Here is a 14,066-nt window from a genome sequence, read left to right as displayed (position 1 = left end):
AATTGAACCTATAACTCCCAGAATTCATGTAAATGGGTACTTACAATGCTGGGACTTGCAGTTCCACAATAGCTTGATGGCTGTCTGTTCACTCTCACTGATATTAACTGTATTTCCTTGATTGTAAGACACACTTTTTCCCTATATAAGCATCTCTACAAATGGAGTGTGTCTTAGAATTGTGGGTGCTAGTGCTCTCTCTCTCTCATTCTCTATCTATATAAATAAAAATGTAATGTTAGTTTGTGGGAATAACATAACTCAAAAACCATTGGATAAATTGACACAAAATTTGGACACAATACACCTGTCGGGCCAATGAGTGACCATCACTCATAAAAACACTGAAAAACACAGTGGAAGGGACTTAACAGGCCAAAAAATGATGCTACAGTGCATGTGCAAAAATGACTCCCCCTGGCAACCAAATACACAATAGCATATCCACACTTGCTTCCGGACTACAGCTCCCAACATCCCCTAGACCAAGCCCTTTAGGAGAGGAGGGTGATCCAAATGCACTGCTTCCAAGATGCAAGCTTTCTTCTCTATGGATTTCTTTGAGAACATCCCAATCCCGGCATATTTCCAATTTCCTATTCCTGGACTGCAACTCTCAGCAATCCTCCAGATAGATAGATTAGATAGAGATAGAAAGGTAGGTAGATGGATGGATCAGGAAGACTGCTGGGAGTTGCAGTCCAAGAATAGGTAGAGAAGGAAGAAAGGGGAGAAAAAGGAAGGGAAAGAAAAGGGGAGGGGAAGGAAGGGAAGAGCAAGAGAAGGAAAAAAGGAGAGAAGGAAGGAAGGAGAGAATGAAAGAAAAAAAGAGAAGGAAGGAAAGAGTGAAGGAAGGAAGGAGAGAAAGACAGACAGACAGACAGACAGACAGAAAGAACGAAAGAAAGAAAGAAAGAAAGAAAGAAAGAAAGGAGGAGAGAAAGAGTGAGGGAAGGTTGGTCACAGCAATGTGTGGTGGGTACAGCTAGTGTGTGTGTGTATTCATTCTGTTGGTGGTTTTGACATTAATGTACGTCTTACAGTCTATGACATCTTAGAATCAAGTACACTGGACAGAACTCACACTCTTCCACGTTGATAATTGGACTAAAGATACACTTTGATGTTTCTTCTCACACACATTAAAGTCAGCACTCCAGTTTCTCGTGTAACGGAAGATGCAAAACATATTCTTCATGAAACAAAATGTACAGTGATTGTGTTTAGTTCTGCAGTAATGGAGAAAGTGCAAACATGTGTCCTGTCATCTTCTTGTAGCTCTGACTTTACTTATTCTGAACATCGTGTTCCTTTCTGGTATATAATTCCGTTTCTAGTTGTTTTTAAACCAAGTGTTGTCAGTTTCTTGGCAGTTGTAGTGAAGGCTAAGAAAGAGGCAGGTGTCCTGCCCTCTGCAGTTTCTGTTTTATGATTTTCTGCTAATAGATGCTATTCTTTCTTGTTTGTCTCTTCTGCTACTGTTTTACCATTGTTTTGAATGCTAGCTATATTAGCAGAGGTCTTCCAAAGTGTATATCATCATCTTTGAACAAATGTGTGTGTGTGTTTTAAAAAAATCATCATGCCATCTGTCTCATTCTGTACCAGAGTCAGCATCAAATGTTTTTGCTAGTTTAGTGGATTATAGCATTAGCAAAGAAATAAAATACAAAACGCCATGCGGGATTTGGATACTTTTCAATACACAGTTATACTACTGTACACAAATAAAGTGTTGCTTCTTTTGGTATATTGTGAAAACACACAATCATCCTTGTTTTAGGCGCCTCCGGTGGCACAATGGGCTAAACCCTTGTGTCAGTAGGACTGAAGACTGACAGGTCGGAGATTTGAATCCGGGGAGAGCGTGGATGAGCTCCCTCTGTCAGCTACAGCTCCCCATGTGGGGAGATGAAAGAAGCCTCCCACAACGATGGTAGAACATCAAAACATCCGGGCGTCCCCTGGGCAATGTCCTTGCAGACGGCCATTTCTCTCACACCAGAAGTGATTTGCAGTTTCTCAAGTCACAACTGACACGAAACAAAAAATCCTTGTGGTACATAGACTTAAAGTAATTTTTTTCTTGGAATATATATATATATATATATATATATATATTAATAATGAAGAGGAATAGGGGAAGCAGTAAGAGGGTAAAAGTTATTTATACATGTAAAGTGGGACAACAAAAATATGTGAGGAAAGTAGGAAAAGAAAAAAAGAGGAAGTAACACACAAAAGATACTAAAAAAGAACTAAATAGAGGAAAAAAGATGAAAAAAGTAAGAAAAAAAATAAAATAAATTGTCCTGGTGAATTCCATCCAATCCTTTGTGGTTTCAAAATTATTTGTTCTATAGTATTTTGTATTACTTTAACTGTACCATAGTGTAACTTTATTCTTCTTATGTTCCATTTTATATTAATTCTATTTATGATTCTTTAATCTTGTTTGTTCATAATCATCCATCAGTGTAAGTTTTTTTAATGTACAGAATTCCATTATTTTTGTGTCCCTCTAAGACTGTCTTTCTAGTTCTTTTAAAATGCTGCATTTAATAGTATTTTCTTCAATTTATTTAAGCTAAAATGAGTTTGCTTAATTTGTGTAGACCATTTTTATAAGCATTTGGATTTGAGAGCTTATTGAAGCAATTGAGGACTTTGGCTCTTGGGTATGTCTACTATGTTGTCTTTGGCCATTTGTTGAACACACCAAATAATGTGTGTAAATGATTTGTTAATCATCAGGGAACTGATATAGGCAAAAATGGGCCATCACCATAAGCCTGATAGTTGAACCATCTCTCAGTCTGATACTTTAATCCATCTGAATGTTGTTCTTTTGGAGTTGGAAAGGATTTGTCTGTGTGTAGCAGGAGTCTGAAACTTGTGACCCTCCAGAATTCCAGTGGTTCTCAACCTGGGGTCCCCAGATGTTTTTGGCCTACAACTCTCAGCCAGTTTATCTCAGCCAGTTTATCAGCTGTTTTCTCAGCCAGTTTATCAGCTGTTAGGATTTCTGGGAGTTGTAGGCCAAAAACATCTGGGGACCCCAGGTTGAGAACCACTGCTCCAAATACTGGTGGAGTCTATCTGTCATCATCCCTAACCAGCATGGTTGATGGATTGATGGAAATGGAACGCTAGCATTAACCAGAGAATTATAGTTTCTTTATCACTGAACTCAAAGGAAAGATTCTCCATGAACCAACCTGGGCCCTTCGATCTTCAGGGGAGGCCCTACTTTCGCCCCTGCAAGTCTCACAAGCTTGTCTTGTGGGCACAAGGGAGAGAGCCTTTTCCTCTGCGGCTCCCCAACTCTGGAACTCATTACCTGGAGAGATCAGGAAAGCCCCTACACTAGGAACCTTTAAAAAGAACCTTAAAACCTGGCTCTTCTGCTGCGCCTTTGGCGAGTAGGTGTACAACATGACACTACTGCTCCCCCCAATGCTTGTCATTGGAGTACATGCCCCCCTAATGGGAAGTTTAGTTTTACAACCTTGTGTTTCTTTATGAGCTCCCTACAAATAACTTGCTCCTATTCTTATCTCATTAGAGTTTTTTAACATTTTATCCTGCACATGTGGCCCACCCACTGTCACTGTGATTGTGTTTATTGTAATGTTATTTTGTTACAGTATTCATATGTTTTTTTAAATGTAATTTTGATGCTGTTGCTTGTTGCTTATATTTTGGTTTTATCTTGCTGTAGTATGTTGTCCGAGCTTGGCCTCATGTAAGCCTCCCCGAGTCCCCGTTGGGGAGATTTATTTATTTATTTACTTTACTTATATACCGCTGTTCTCAGCCCGAAGGCGACTCACAGCGGTTCACAACCAATAAAAACAGCAATAATTCAATGCAGAATATAACAACAATTAACAACTTAACACATTACCCAAACAATAAACACTTACTACAATAACCGATCACAATCGTCTCATTATCAAAAACATAATCCAGATTCGTCATCCATTGTTCCATTCCTATGTTCATTACCAATCATTGCACTAGTTATTCGAGATGGTGGCGGGGTATACATAAGGTTTATCATTTTATTATTATTCCAATTCATTTCCTGTTTTACTGTTGCTCCTACCCTTCTGTATGTAACTCTGGAGTCCCCGGTGACCCAATGGGTTAAACCCTTGTGCTGGCAGGACTGAAGACCAACAGGTTGTAGGTTCAAATCCGGGGAGAGCACGGATGACCTCCCTCTATCAGCTCCAGCTCCCCATGCAAAAAGATGAGAGAAGCCTCCCACAATGATGGTAAACATCAAACATCCGGGCATTTCCTGGGCAACGTCCTTGCAGATGGACAATTCTCTCACGCCAGAAGTGGCTTGCAGTTTCTCGAGTCGCTCCTGATTTTAAAAAAGTATGTAACTGTAGAATACTGTGTCTCTTCTGAAAGCCACTAAGTAAGTCAGCTTACAAACAGACAAAAAGAAGTATACTAAAGTATATTTGACATGAACAAATGTGAAAACTTGTCCTACAAGGCACTTTGTACTTTCAACTTCTGATGAATCTGTTAGCATGAAAAGCCTCTCTCGCTTTATCAGGTTTTATGCCACTGTTTTTATGTATGGTTTTGATGCTAGATCAAGCATCTGTGAAATACTTGTATCAACCTATCATACCAATTCCTTGTTTCCATCCCATGTGATGGTGCATTAAGTGGCCATCATCATTTCCAACACTTTCCTTTCCATCTCTCCCCATCTTCTCAAATTTGGCACTGTCTGAAAGGGGATAGAAATGTACGCCGAGGGATAAATAAAAGCAGCTGTGTTGGCTTTAGTTTCATTAAATCTGGTCTAATGAAGAAAAAAACCTTAAAGGGACAGATCACCAAACTTTTTTTTTTTTTTTACAAATGTTGGGGAGTTTTGGATGTGTAACATTATGTTGCTTGGTCTAGAGATGTGATGATTTGAATTGGGATGAGCAAGTGTCTATCCTCACATTACAGAAAGGCTTTGTTGCTGTGCTTTGGAAATATGTGCATTTTTCTGATCTATCTTCAGTTCCCATTTTGTATTGAGCTACTTAAAACTCAGATATATTTCAAGAGATTCACAGCAGGTGTATACAGTCGTGGAGATGTGCCAAACAAAGAATGTGGAATTATGTCTCTGTTCAATCTCAGTTGCTTCAAATCTTTCCAGCCTACAAATGAAAATGTATTTTTCAAATGGATGTTCACTGTAATAATTTCTTTTCCTTTGACTTGTACTTTCCCAGTTTCCCCTGCCCATGGAGCCCGTCCAGCATCCTGGAGCTACTTTCCCCCTTGTACGGTTTCATTTATTCCTTTTCATTCTGTCTTAAGTTTTGCATTTAATTGAGCCAATATCTGTTTGAGAGCTATGGGAAGAAATTAGCATTGTATTTATTACATTTTTATATTTCTTACATTTTTATTTCTATTGACTTTTAAAATACGCAGCAAAGAGAGAGAAATGGGAATGTCAGTAATCTGAAATATTCTTGCTGCTTATTTTATTTTTAGGGATTGTTGTAATTACAGTTGGGGCCTATTTAATCATAATAAACAGGTACAATCCTAGAATCAAAGATGTATAATCTTATAGCTGTATATATCACCCGAGGGTGTTGTTTTCACCAACTTTCTTAATGAAAGTAAAGCCCCCGGTGGTGCAGTGGGTTCAACCCTTGTGCCGGCAGGACTGAAGATTGACAGGTCAGAAGTTCGAATCTGGGAGAGTGCAGATGAGCTCCCTCTGTCAGCTCCAGCTCCCCATGGGAGAAGCCTCCCACAAGGATGGTAAAACATCGAAACATCCAAGCGTCCACTGGGCAATGTCCTTGCAGACAGCCGGTTCTTTCACACCAGGAGTGACTTGCAATTTCTCAAGTCAATCCTGACATGAAAAAATAATGATGATGTTGAAAATATATTAAGTGTATAGTAACAAAAACAACAATTCTTTATTGATTAGTCAATTTTGACCATATCAAAACATGCAAAACATACAAAACATACACACTTGCCCATACATACTTGATCTTTTGGCTAAGATCAAGTGTAGTATCTGTTCTTATCAGTTAAAGTGTAGAGTAATTTCCGGAATAAGATATTTGTGATGTTCAGGTTTTCTCTTTTTCAAAATGGAACGCAAAGACATTATTTACTTATTTATTTGTTTACTATATTTCTATATCGCCCTTCTCAGCCCAAGGGCGACTCAGGGCAGTTTACAAAACCAGCACAATTCGATGCCACAATAATATAAATAGTTAAAAGCATATAAACATCCATAAAATTCCATTAACAATAAAATCAATAAAACATAAATCCTCCGTATCTAATTTCCAGAATCTTTATTCGATTGCAATTGTCCAGCCGTTCCGAGGTCAAGTAATTATTTACTACCTTGCATTTGAGAAAGCCTGCTCACAAAGCCAGGTTTTGACTTTTTTTTCCAGAATATTAGGAGAGTGGGAGCTGATCTAATATCTCTGAGGAGGGCGTTCCATAGCCGAGGGACCACCACTGAAAAGGCATCACTTTCAGTTTCAACCCCTGAATTAATGTCTTCTTGTTATCACCAAGGTTGATTCACTGTTGTGAATGCTTGCCTTTTGAGCAGATCTCAACAGCATTGTTTCGGCTTTTAGAAACATATCTTAGATATATTAGGTATATTCAGTTTTTAGGTATATTCAGTTTTCATATTAGGAGTCCCTGGTGGCACAGTGGGTTAAACCCTTGTTTTGGCAGGACTGCTGACCGAAAGGTTAGTGGTTCAGATCTGGGGCATGGAGTGAGCTCCCATCTGTCAGCTCTAGCTTTCCATGCGGGGACATGGGAGAAGCCTCCCACAGGATGATAAAACGTTCCTTGGGCAACATCCTTGCAGATTGCCAATTCTCGCACACCAGAAGTGACTTGCAGGTTCTGAGATGAAAAAACAAAGTTTTCATTTTACATTTTTTTTTTGTAATATTAAAGAAAACATTTCATAATATTGGTGGATGTTATGGAAAATTAATTGCCTGCATTGTGATTTGAGATTGTAACAATACTAGGAATCTGAGTTGTTTTCTTTGTGACTGTATTAATGTTCACAAAGGAAAGTATCACAAGAGACAGATTGCCAAGGTATTCATATTTTCATTACAAAGCAAGAGAACATCTTCCTTCTGTCAGTGCTAGCAATTATAATGGAAATGTGCAGAACTCCAAAATCATAGCAATAAAAACAGGGAGGAATCTATGATAGCATTTGTGTGTGACTACAACTTTGGTTGTCTCCTTATGCATATCTGGGTTCCCTAATGGTGGAGATCAAATCTTGCAAAGAAATCCTTATGATAGGATTACTTTAGGATCATCACAAAGTGTACACAATAATAACAATAACAGAGAGTGCCCTTTTCTCAAAGATAGCAAGATGTCATTATGGGCTAAATTTTTCAGCATGCTTTGCATTCTTACTTGGCCTCAGCAGTGCTGTCCTTGCATAACAACTTTACTACCTATTTAGTTAGTCAAGCTTTTATTTGAAAGATTCCAGTTTGTTATTAGATTATTTTGCTTGTTATTAGATTATTCTCAGTGAAAACAAAATATATTTCTACTGAACAGTTTAAGCAAGAGATTTTGCTTTCAAAATTTCGCTTAGAGATCATGTAACTCTAATATTCATATATAGCAGTGGTTGCCAACCTGTTGTCCATGGACCATCAGTGGTCTTCAGCCTCACCATTACTACACTGTTGCAACGAGAGTGGCTGGTCTCGTGAAAGCCTCTTACAGTGCTGAGGCTTATTAAATACGGTTTTCTGTGGGTGAGCAGATGGCAACTACTGGATGGCATTTGTTCTGTATCAGAAATTAGAACTGATGTTGTCTATCCAATGCAATTTTCTGAATCAGCATCCCAAATAACCAAACCAAATCTAAAGTTGACACTGATTTGTCACCCTTTTGGCACTAATGTTAGAGAGTGATCCGTGGTCAAAGTGGTGCCTAGTCAAGTGGTCCCTTCTCAAAAAAAGGTTGGGAACCACTGATATATAGTCACAGATCAGTGTGGCTGTTATATATCCTTGACAACGTAGTGTCAGGTTCACATAAGTATTTTCTTTCCCTGGTAGACGCTGAGATATATGTAGCTGTAATTCAGTTGGTTCAGTTTTGAACATACCTTGCTTACCAAACCTTATTTGTGATATGGAAATATTTTGTTATGTAGATAGTTCCATGACCCTGGCAGATATTTCATGAAAATTCATCATGACACCTTCTAGTGCACTGCGGATGAATTTTAGCCATATGTTTGTCATGCCTATGCATAAAAAGAAAGGAAGGAAGGGCTGGAAACATTTTTATTACCCTGGAAAAAAATAATAGCAAACATTGATCAATATCAGTTTTAATACCGTGTGACCTTGGATATATTCACAGGTGGCAGAGAGTAAATGTGAATTCTAGGGATGGCATTTCTGTTTTTACATTCCTATCTCCATACTAAGAGTGGGAGGATTTGCAGCCCTCTAGATATTTTGGGATTTCAGCTTCCATAATCCTTCATATAGCTATGCTATAGGGCTACTGGGAATTGTAAGCCAAGTACAGGGGGCGGCAGCATAACTTCCTTTTTTAAAATGCGCGCCATTCAGTCGGTTGAAGACGTAACGGAGCGCTAGTGGTCTCGTTCGAGAGGCGGGAGTATAAAGTTTTGTCCTGACACAGTTCAGTCGCCATCATGCGTTGGAAGAGTGAGGAGTGTGCTTTTGCCATTGAGGTTTACTTTTTGAGCGGATTTGGAGTGGCTGGCCCGCTCTCCAGAATTGGCCCCTTGTGATTTTTTCTATGGGGTTTTTTGAAATCCCATGTTTATGTGAACCGTCCAAGGACCCTACAAGATTTGAAGACCAACATCCAGGAAGAAATTGCCAACATAACGCCTGCTATGTCCCTGTATGTCTATGTCTTGAAGTCTCAGTATTTTCCAAGAGTCATGACAAACGCCAGAAATCGGTTTTCTCAGTGTATGGAGAATGGGGGACGTCACCTATCTAATTTGATCTTCAGAACTACGTAAAACAATACTTTAAGTATGCGCCTACATTATAATTTTTTTCTGATTCATACAATGGGTTTTATTAAGTTTTGAAAAAGTAAGTTATGCTGCTGCACCCTGTACAAATTGCCTACAATTACCCTGCCCAGTATAGAAACTAAAAACGTGCTAAGCTGCAGAGATATGAAATATTTTCAAGTCAATTTAATTTTGTATTAAACTTATTTGTCCTTTTCTTGCTTCACTTTCCCTTTCTCCCCCACAACTGCATGCAGATTTGGAGATGGATAGTGTAAAACAAGGTTCAGCCTATGTTTCAGAGCCTTTGAACCAATCCCACCTGAGCTCAGGTAGAACATATTATATATAGTAAACTGTAGTTTCGTAAATGTGCTAACCCAGAGCCTAACATTGTCTGTACTAGCAATAATATCTACTAAATTTGGTGTTAGAAGGTATAGTTCCGGTTATGTCCAAGCAGTTGTTTTCTAATAGCTGGCCAACAAGTCTTAAGTTCTGACGTGTGCATGTATCTGTGAATAGAATATTTGTCTTGTCAGGTGTATTATGCCTTGAAAACGAATGAGATCATAACTAGAATCAAGCTTTTATTCCCAAAAGGGATTCATAAGCTGCATATGTCCTGTGCTTGCCAGTTTGTTTATGAATATTTAGTTATATCTGGATGCAGCAAATTTCCAGAATAGATATGTTGCCTGCATGGGGGGCAAGGGAGGGCAGATGAAATATTATTGAAACCCTGTTGTTCAGCGGCACCTCAAATAACCATATTACACATGCAGCTGCAAAGCTATAACTGGGAACAGCGATGCTGTGGTTGTCATGACTACATTGCAAAGGCTTGTGAAGACGAACATCTATTGGAGTAAAAATAACCTAGGCATGGTTTTCTGAGTCATGGAGGTTGGATAATCTGCCTCCATTAAAACAGTTGTTAACTGTTAGTTAGGGTCATCCATCCTCCTATGCTGTTTATTTATAAGAAATGTGAGAAAACGGTGGAAAGGCCAGGCTTCGCTTCTGTGGTTTTTGTTTCTTGAATAATTTTAGGCAAAATGTGCCTCTGATGAAATGAAACATAATTAATGTTGGATAACCTCAAACAGTCAGTAGATGGAATTAAATTGAAGAACTATTTATATCCAGTCTTCAACAACCAGAATCTGTATGTCTAAAGTTTGATTCTTTCATTGTCCCCATCTCTGTCCCGATTGCCTGCTATGTTTGGGAGAATATCTGCATATCTACAACCTTGTATCTGGACATATTAAGCAAAAATGCCGAGCTTCTCCGAGCACAACACTCACAAATACTCTCATTGATTTACCTTACAAGTGGAGGAGCAAGCTTCCATCATGGATTGTTTTGTGAAAGAGAGTGAAAGGCTGGAATATTGTGTTCAATTCTGGGCACCACAGTTGAAGAGAGATACTGACAAGCTGGAATGTGTCCAGAGGAGGGCGACTAAAATGATCAAGGGTCTGGAGAACAAGCCCTATGAGGAGCAGCTTAAGGAGCTGGGTGTGTTTAGCCTGAAGAAGAGAAGGTTGAGAGGGGTTATAATAGCCATGTATAAATATGTGACAGGAAGTCATGGGGAGGAGGGAGCAAGCTTGTTTTCTGCTTCCCTGGAGACTAGGACGTGGAACAATGGCTTCAAACTACAAGAAAGGAGATTCCATCTGAACATGAGGAAGAACTTCCTGACTGTGGGAGCCATTCAGCAGTGGAACTCTCTGCCCCGGAGTGTGGTGGAGGCTCCATCTAGCTTTTAAACCAAGGCTAGATGGCCACCTGCTTTGAATGCAATATTCCTGCTTCTTGGCAGGCGCTTGGACTGGATGGCCCATGAGGTCTCTTCCAACTCTATGATTCTATGAGTGGGGAGAGTCATAGACCTTTTCAAAAATCCTCTTCCTAGCTGCCCAGCTGTTTAGAGAAGAGATAGGCAGAGCATCTTGCATGGTTGTGTTTCAAGCATTGCAAAGTCAAGCAGTGGATTCCATTCTAAATGCTCTCAAACTCTATATCCTATGAATACATCTGAGCATTATTCTATGTTCTCAACCTAAAAGACAAACTGAACAACAGATTTAATGTGTCAGCATGTGGCTTCAATTTTTTCCAGATTATTTTCCCCCCATTGTAGGAGCTTGTGATGAGTCATTACACCGCAGTGTGTTTGATCTCTAAAATCTAAGTAGATTATTTTTAAACAAAACCAAAATATATGTATGACACAACTCTTTTTACATACACCCTCTATTTACTTAGACATGTTTTCTTTTAAGTATAATTTAGTTGTCACACACCAGCTACTTTGCAGGTGCTCATTGAGGCTTTAGACCTCATCATTCTTGTCTCACATGTTAATTGCCTTAACATTACTTCCAAGATATAAATTATATAACAAATAACAGAAGTTATGATATGTTACCTCCTCCTTTGCTACCACTAAAATTCATACGAAAAGCTCCCATTTCTACTTTTAGTGCCAAATGCTGAACTCCTAATTCAAATAATTATAACTCTGGATGATTACAATAGCATGTTAATAGAGCTTGGAATGGCATCAGAAGCTGTGTGATTCAGTCTGTACAAAAAAAAAATCACCATGTTCTGAAGCCCTATAAAAATGCCAAAAGATTGGTTTTCACCCTTGCAAAGGGGAGCCAAATATAGTGTCTTTGTCTCATCTAATTTACAAAGCTTGTTGAGGAAGCCATCTATTTTTTTCATCCTGACGTAAGCCATGTCTGTACATGTCTTCAAGTCACCTGTCGACTTATGGTGACTCTATGAATTTGATAATATTTTCTTAGGCAGTAATATATAGTTTCTTCCTCTGAAAGCATACCCCACATGGTTAGCTTCTAAGAGCATTGCATATTTAGTGTTTCCCTCGCTGTGAGCCATTCTTTTGTTTTTGTATTTCTTGATAGATTTTAGTTAGATTTTTTTTCTGTAGGTGAAATTCTACTGATGGTTCCTAGTGATTAATTTCTCCCAAGTACCTTAAGAGTAGCATTCCCCTCGTTGACAAAAGTTTCTTCCCTGAATGAGTTTGTTATCCTTTCATCTCTTTGGAAGCTTCAGATATTTCTTTCCCATCTAAGCACATCAACAGCTAAGCATTCTTTCAGCTTGAGTGCATTTGTGTCCTCAGACAGAGTACTACTTGTCTTTGTCCTCTGCTCTAATCTAGAAGGCGATTGAGTGTCTTCTGTGCTTGGAGCTGCATCTTCCAGCAGTGTTTCTTGTTTCGTTTTGTGTTATTTCATTGTAGGATTTTCATGGTAAAAGATATTCAGAAATAATAATGATAATGATAATGATAATAATGTATTGTCGAAGGCTTTCATGGATGGAATCACTAGGTTCTTGGGGTTTTTTTTCGGGCTATAGGGTCATGTTCTAGAGGCATTTCTCCTGACGTTTCGCCTGCATCTATGGCAAGCCTCTGAGGATGCTTGCCATAGATGCAGGCGAAACGTCAGGAGAAATGCCTCTAGAACATGGCCCTATAGCCCGAAAAAACCCACAAGAACCTAATAATAATAATAATAATAATAATAATAATAATAATAATAATAATAGAATTATTGAATTATTAATTGAATTGAAAAGTCAACAACAGATCCCAAATGTAGACTCTGCAAGAAAGCAGATGATACAATAGATCACATCCTCAGCTGCTGCAAGAAGATCGCGCAGACAGACTACAAGCAGTGGCATAACACCGTTGCTCAGATGATTCATTGGAACTTGTGCCACAAATACCATCTGTCTGCGCCAAAGAACTGATGGGATCGCAGGCCAGAAAGAGTTACAAAGAATGAACATGCCAAACTCCTCTGGGACTTCTGAATTCAGACAGACAGAGTTCTGGAGCGTAAGACTCCTGACCTCACAATCGTGTTAAAAAACAAAGTATGGATCATTGATGTCGCAATCCCAGGTGACAGCAGGATTGAAACAACTGGAAAAGCTGACACGATATGAGGATTTAAAGATCGAACTGCAAAGACTCTGGCACAAACCAGTAAAGGTGGTCCCAGTGGTGATTGGCACACTGGATGCAGGGCCTAAAGACCTTGACCTGAACTTAAACACAATCGGTGCTGACAAGATTACAACCTGCCAGCTGCAAAATGCCACCCTACTGGGATCTGCACGCATTATTTGCCGATACATCCACACAGTGCTAGACACTTGGGAAGTCTCCAATGTGTGATCCAATACAGCAGCTAGCAGAGTGAGCCTGAGAGTGAGTCTGAGAGGAGGGCCTCCTCCATTGATCGCAGTGCCCAGGATGGTCTTATGGGGAGATACAATTAGCCAAATGGCCTGGACCCAAACCATTTAGGGCTTTATAGGCAATGACCAGCACTTTGTATTTAGCCCAGAAGTGGACTGGCAACCAGTGGAGCTGCCTCAGCATGGGAGTCATCCTCTCGCGATACAATGCTCCAGTTAGCAATCCGGCTGCCAATCTTTGCTTACCAGTAGCCCCTTCTGTGCAGAACTAACAAGAATTAGTTGCAGTGCCAGTTATGTTGGCTTCACTGTCCTCTCTTCCACTACTGCTGCCATAGTGGGGTCTACTTAATACACTAGAAATATATCAGGAAGCAGTTTATGTATAGTTGTTTGATTGGTTTTTGGCTGCATACCAGCAGAATTAAGTATGCTTCATACGTTCCGAAACTCGTGGCGATTAATCCCATAATTATGTGTGCCTGGGGACACATATCTAAGTGTACCCAATTTTAATTTTGCCCTTGACCATTCTTCCCCTACCTCAAAGCACGCACACACATATTCCCAGTTTTATGTTTCTGATCAGTTAATTTTATCTTTACAAGCTGTATACAACAATTTCCTCAACCTCATTTGTTGTTGTCATGTTCATTACATGAATGTCAAATGAGTATAAATTGGCTGTGCATCACAGCTAATATGACTTGACAGCACTTGA

The 14,066-nt window shown here is 39.3% G+C and overlaps 1 protein-coding gene across 3 annotated transcripts in view; it reads left to right on the top strand.

Moving 5' to 3' along the window:
- The window catches only part of ARHGAP32 (Rho GTPase activating protein 32), a 236,503-nt gene that overhangs the window by 156,487 nt on the left and 65,950 nt on the right, over window positions 1-14,066 (top strand). For 2 of the 3 annotated variants that reach the window (XM_060787498.2, XM_060787496.2), the window contains exons 11-12: window positions 5,259-5,309; window positions 9,343-9,417. The exons of the other annotated variant lie outside the window; for it this stretch is intronic. In XM_060787498.2, coding sequence (XP_060643481.2) covers window positions 5,259-5,309; window positions 9,343-9,417 — 126 coding nt within the window. The remainder of the gene's footprint in view (window positions 1-5,258; window positions 5,310-9,342; window positions 9,418-14,066) is intronic. 3 annotated transcript variants of the gene reach the window in all.

Source organism: Anolis sagrei, chromosome 7 (genome assembly GCF_037176765.1).
Source record: "Anolis sagrei isolate rAnoSag1 chromosome 7, rAnoSag1.mat, whole genome shotgun sequence".
In the NCBI taxonomy this organism is placed as follows: domain Eukaryota; kingdom Metazoa; phylum Chordata; class Lepidosauria; order Squamata; family Dactyloidae; genus Anolis; species Anolis sagrei.
Note: the sequence above shows the minus strand (reverse complement) of the source record. Positions and strands in the feature narration are given on the sequence as shown.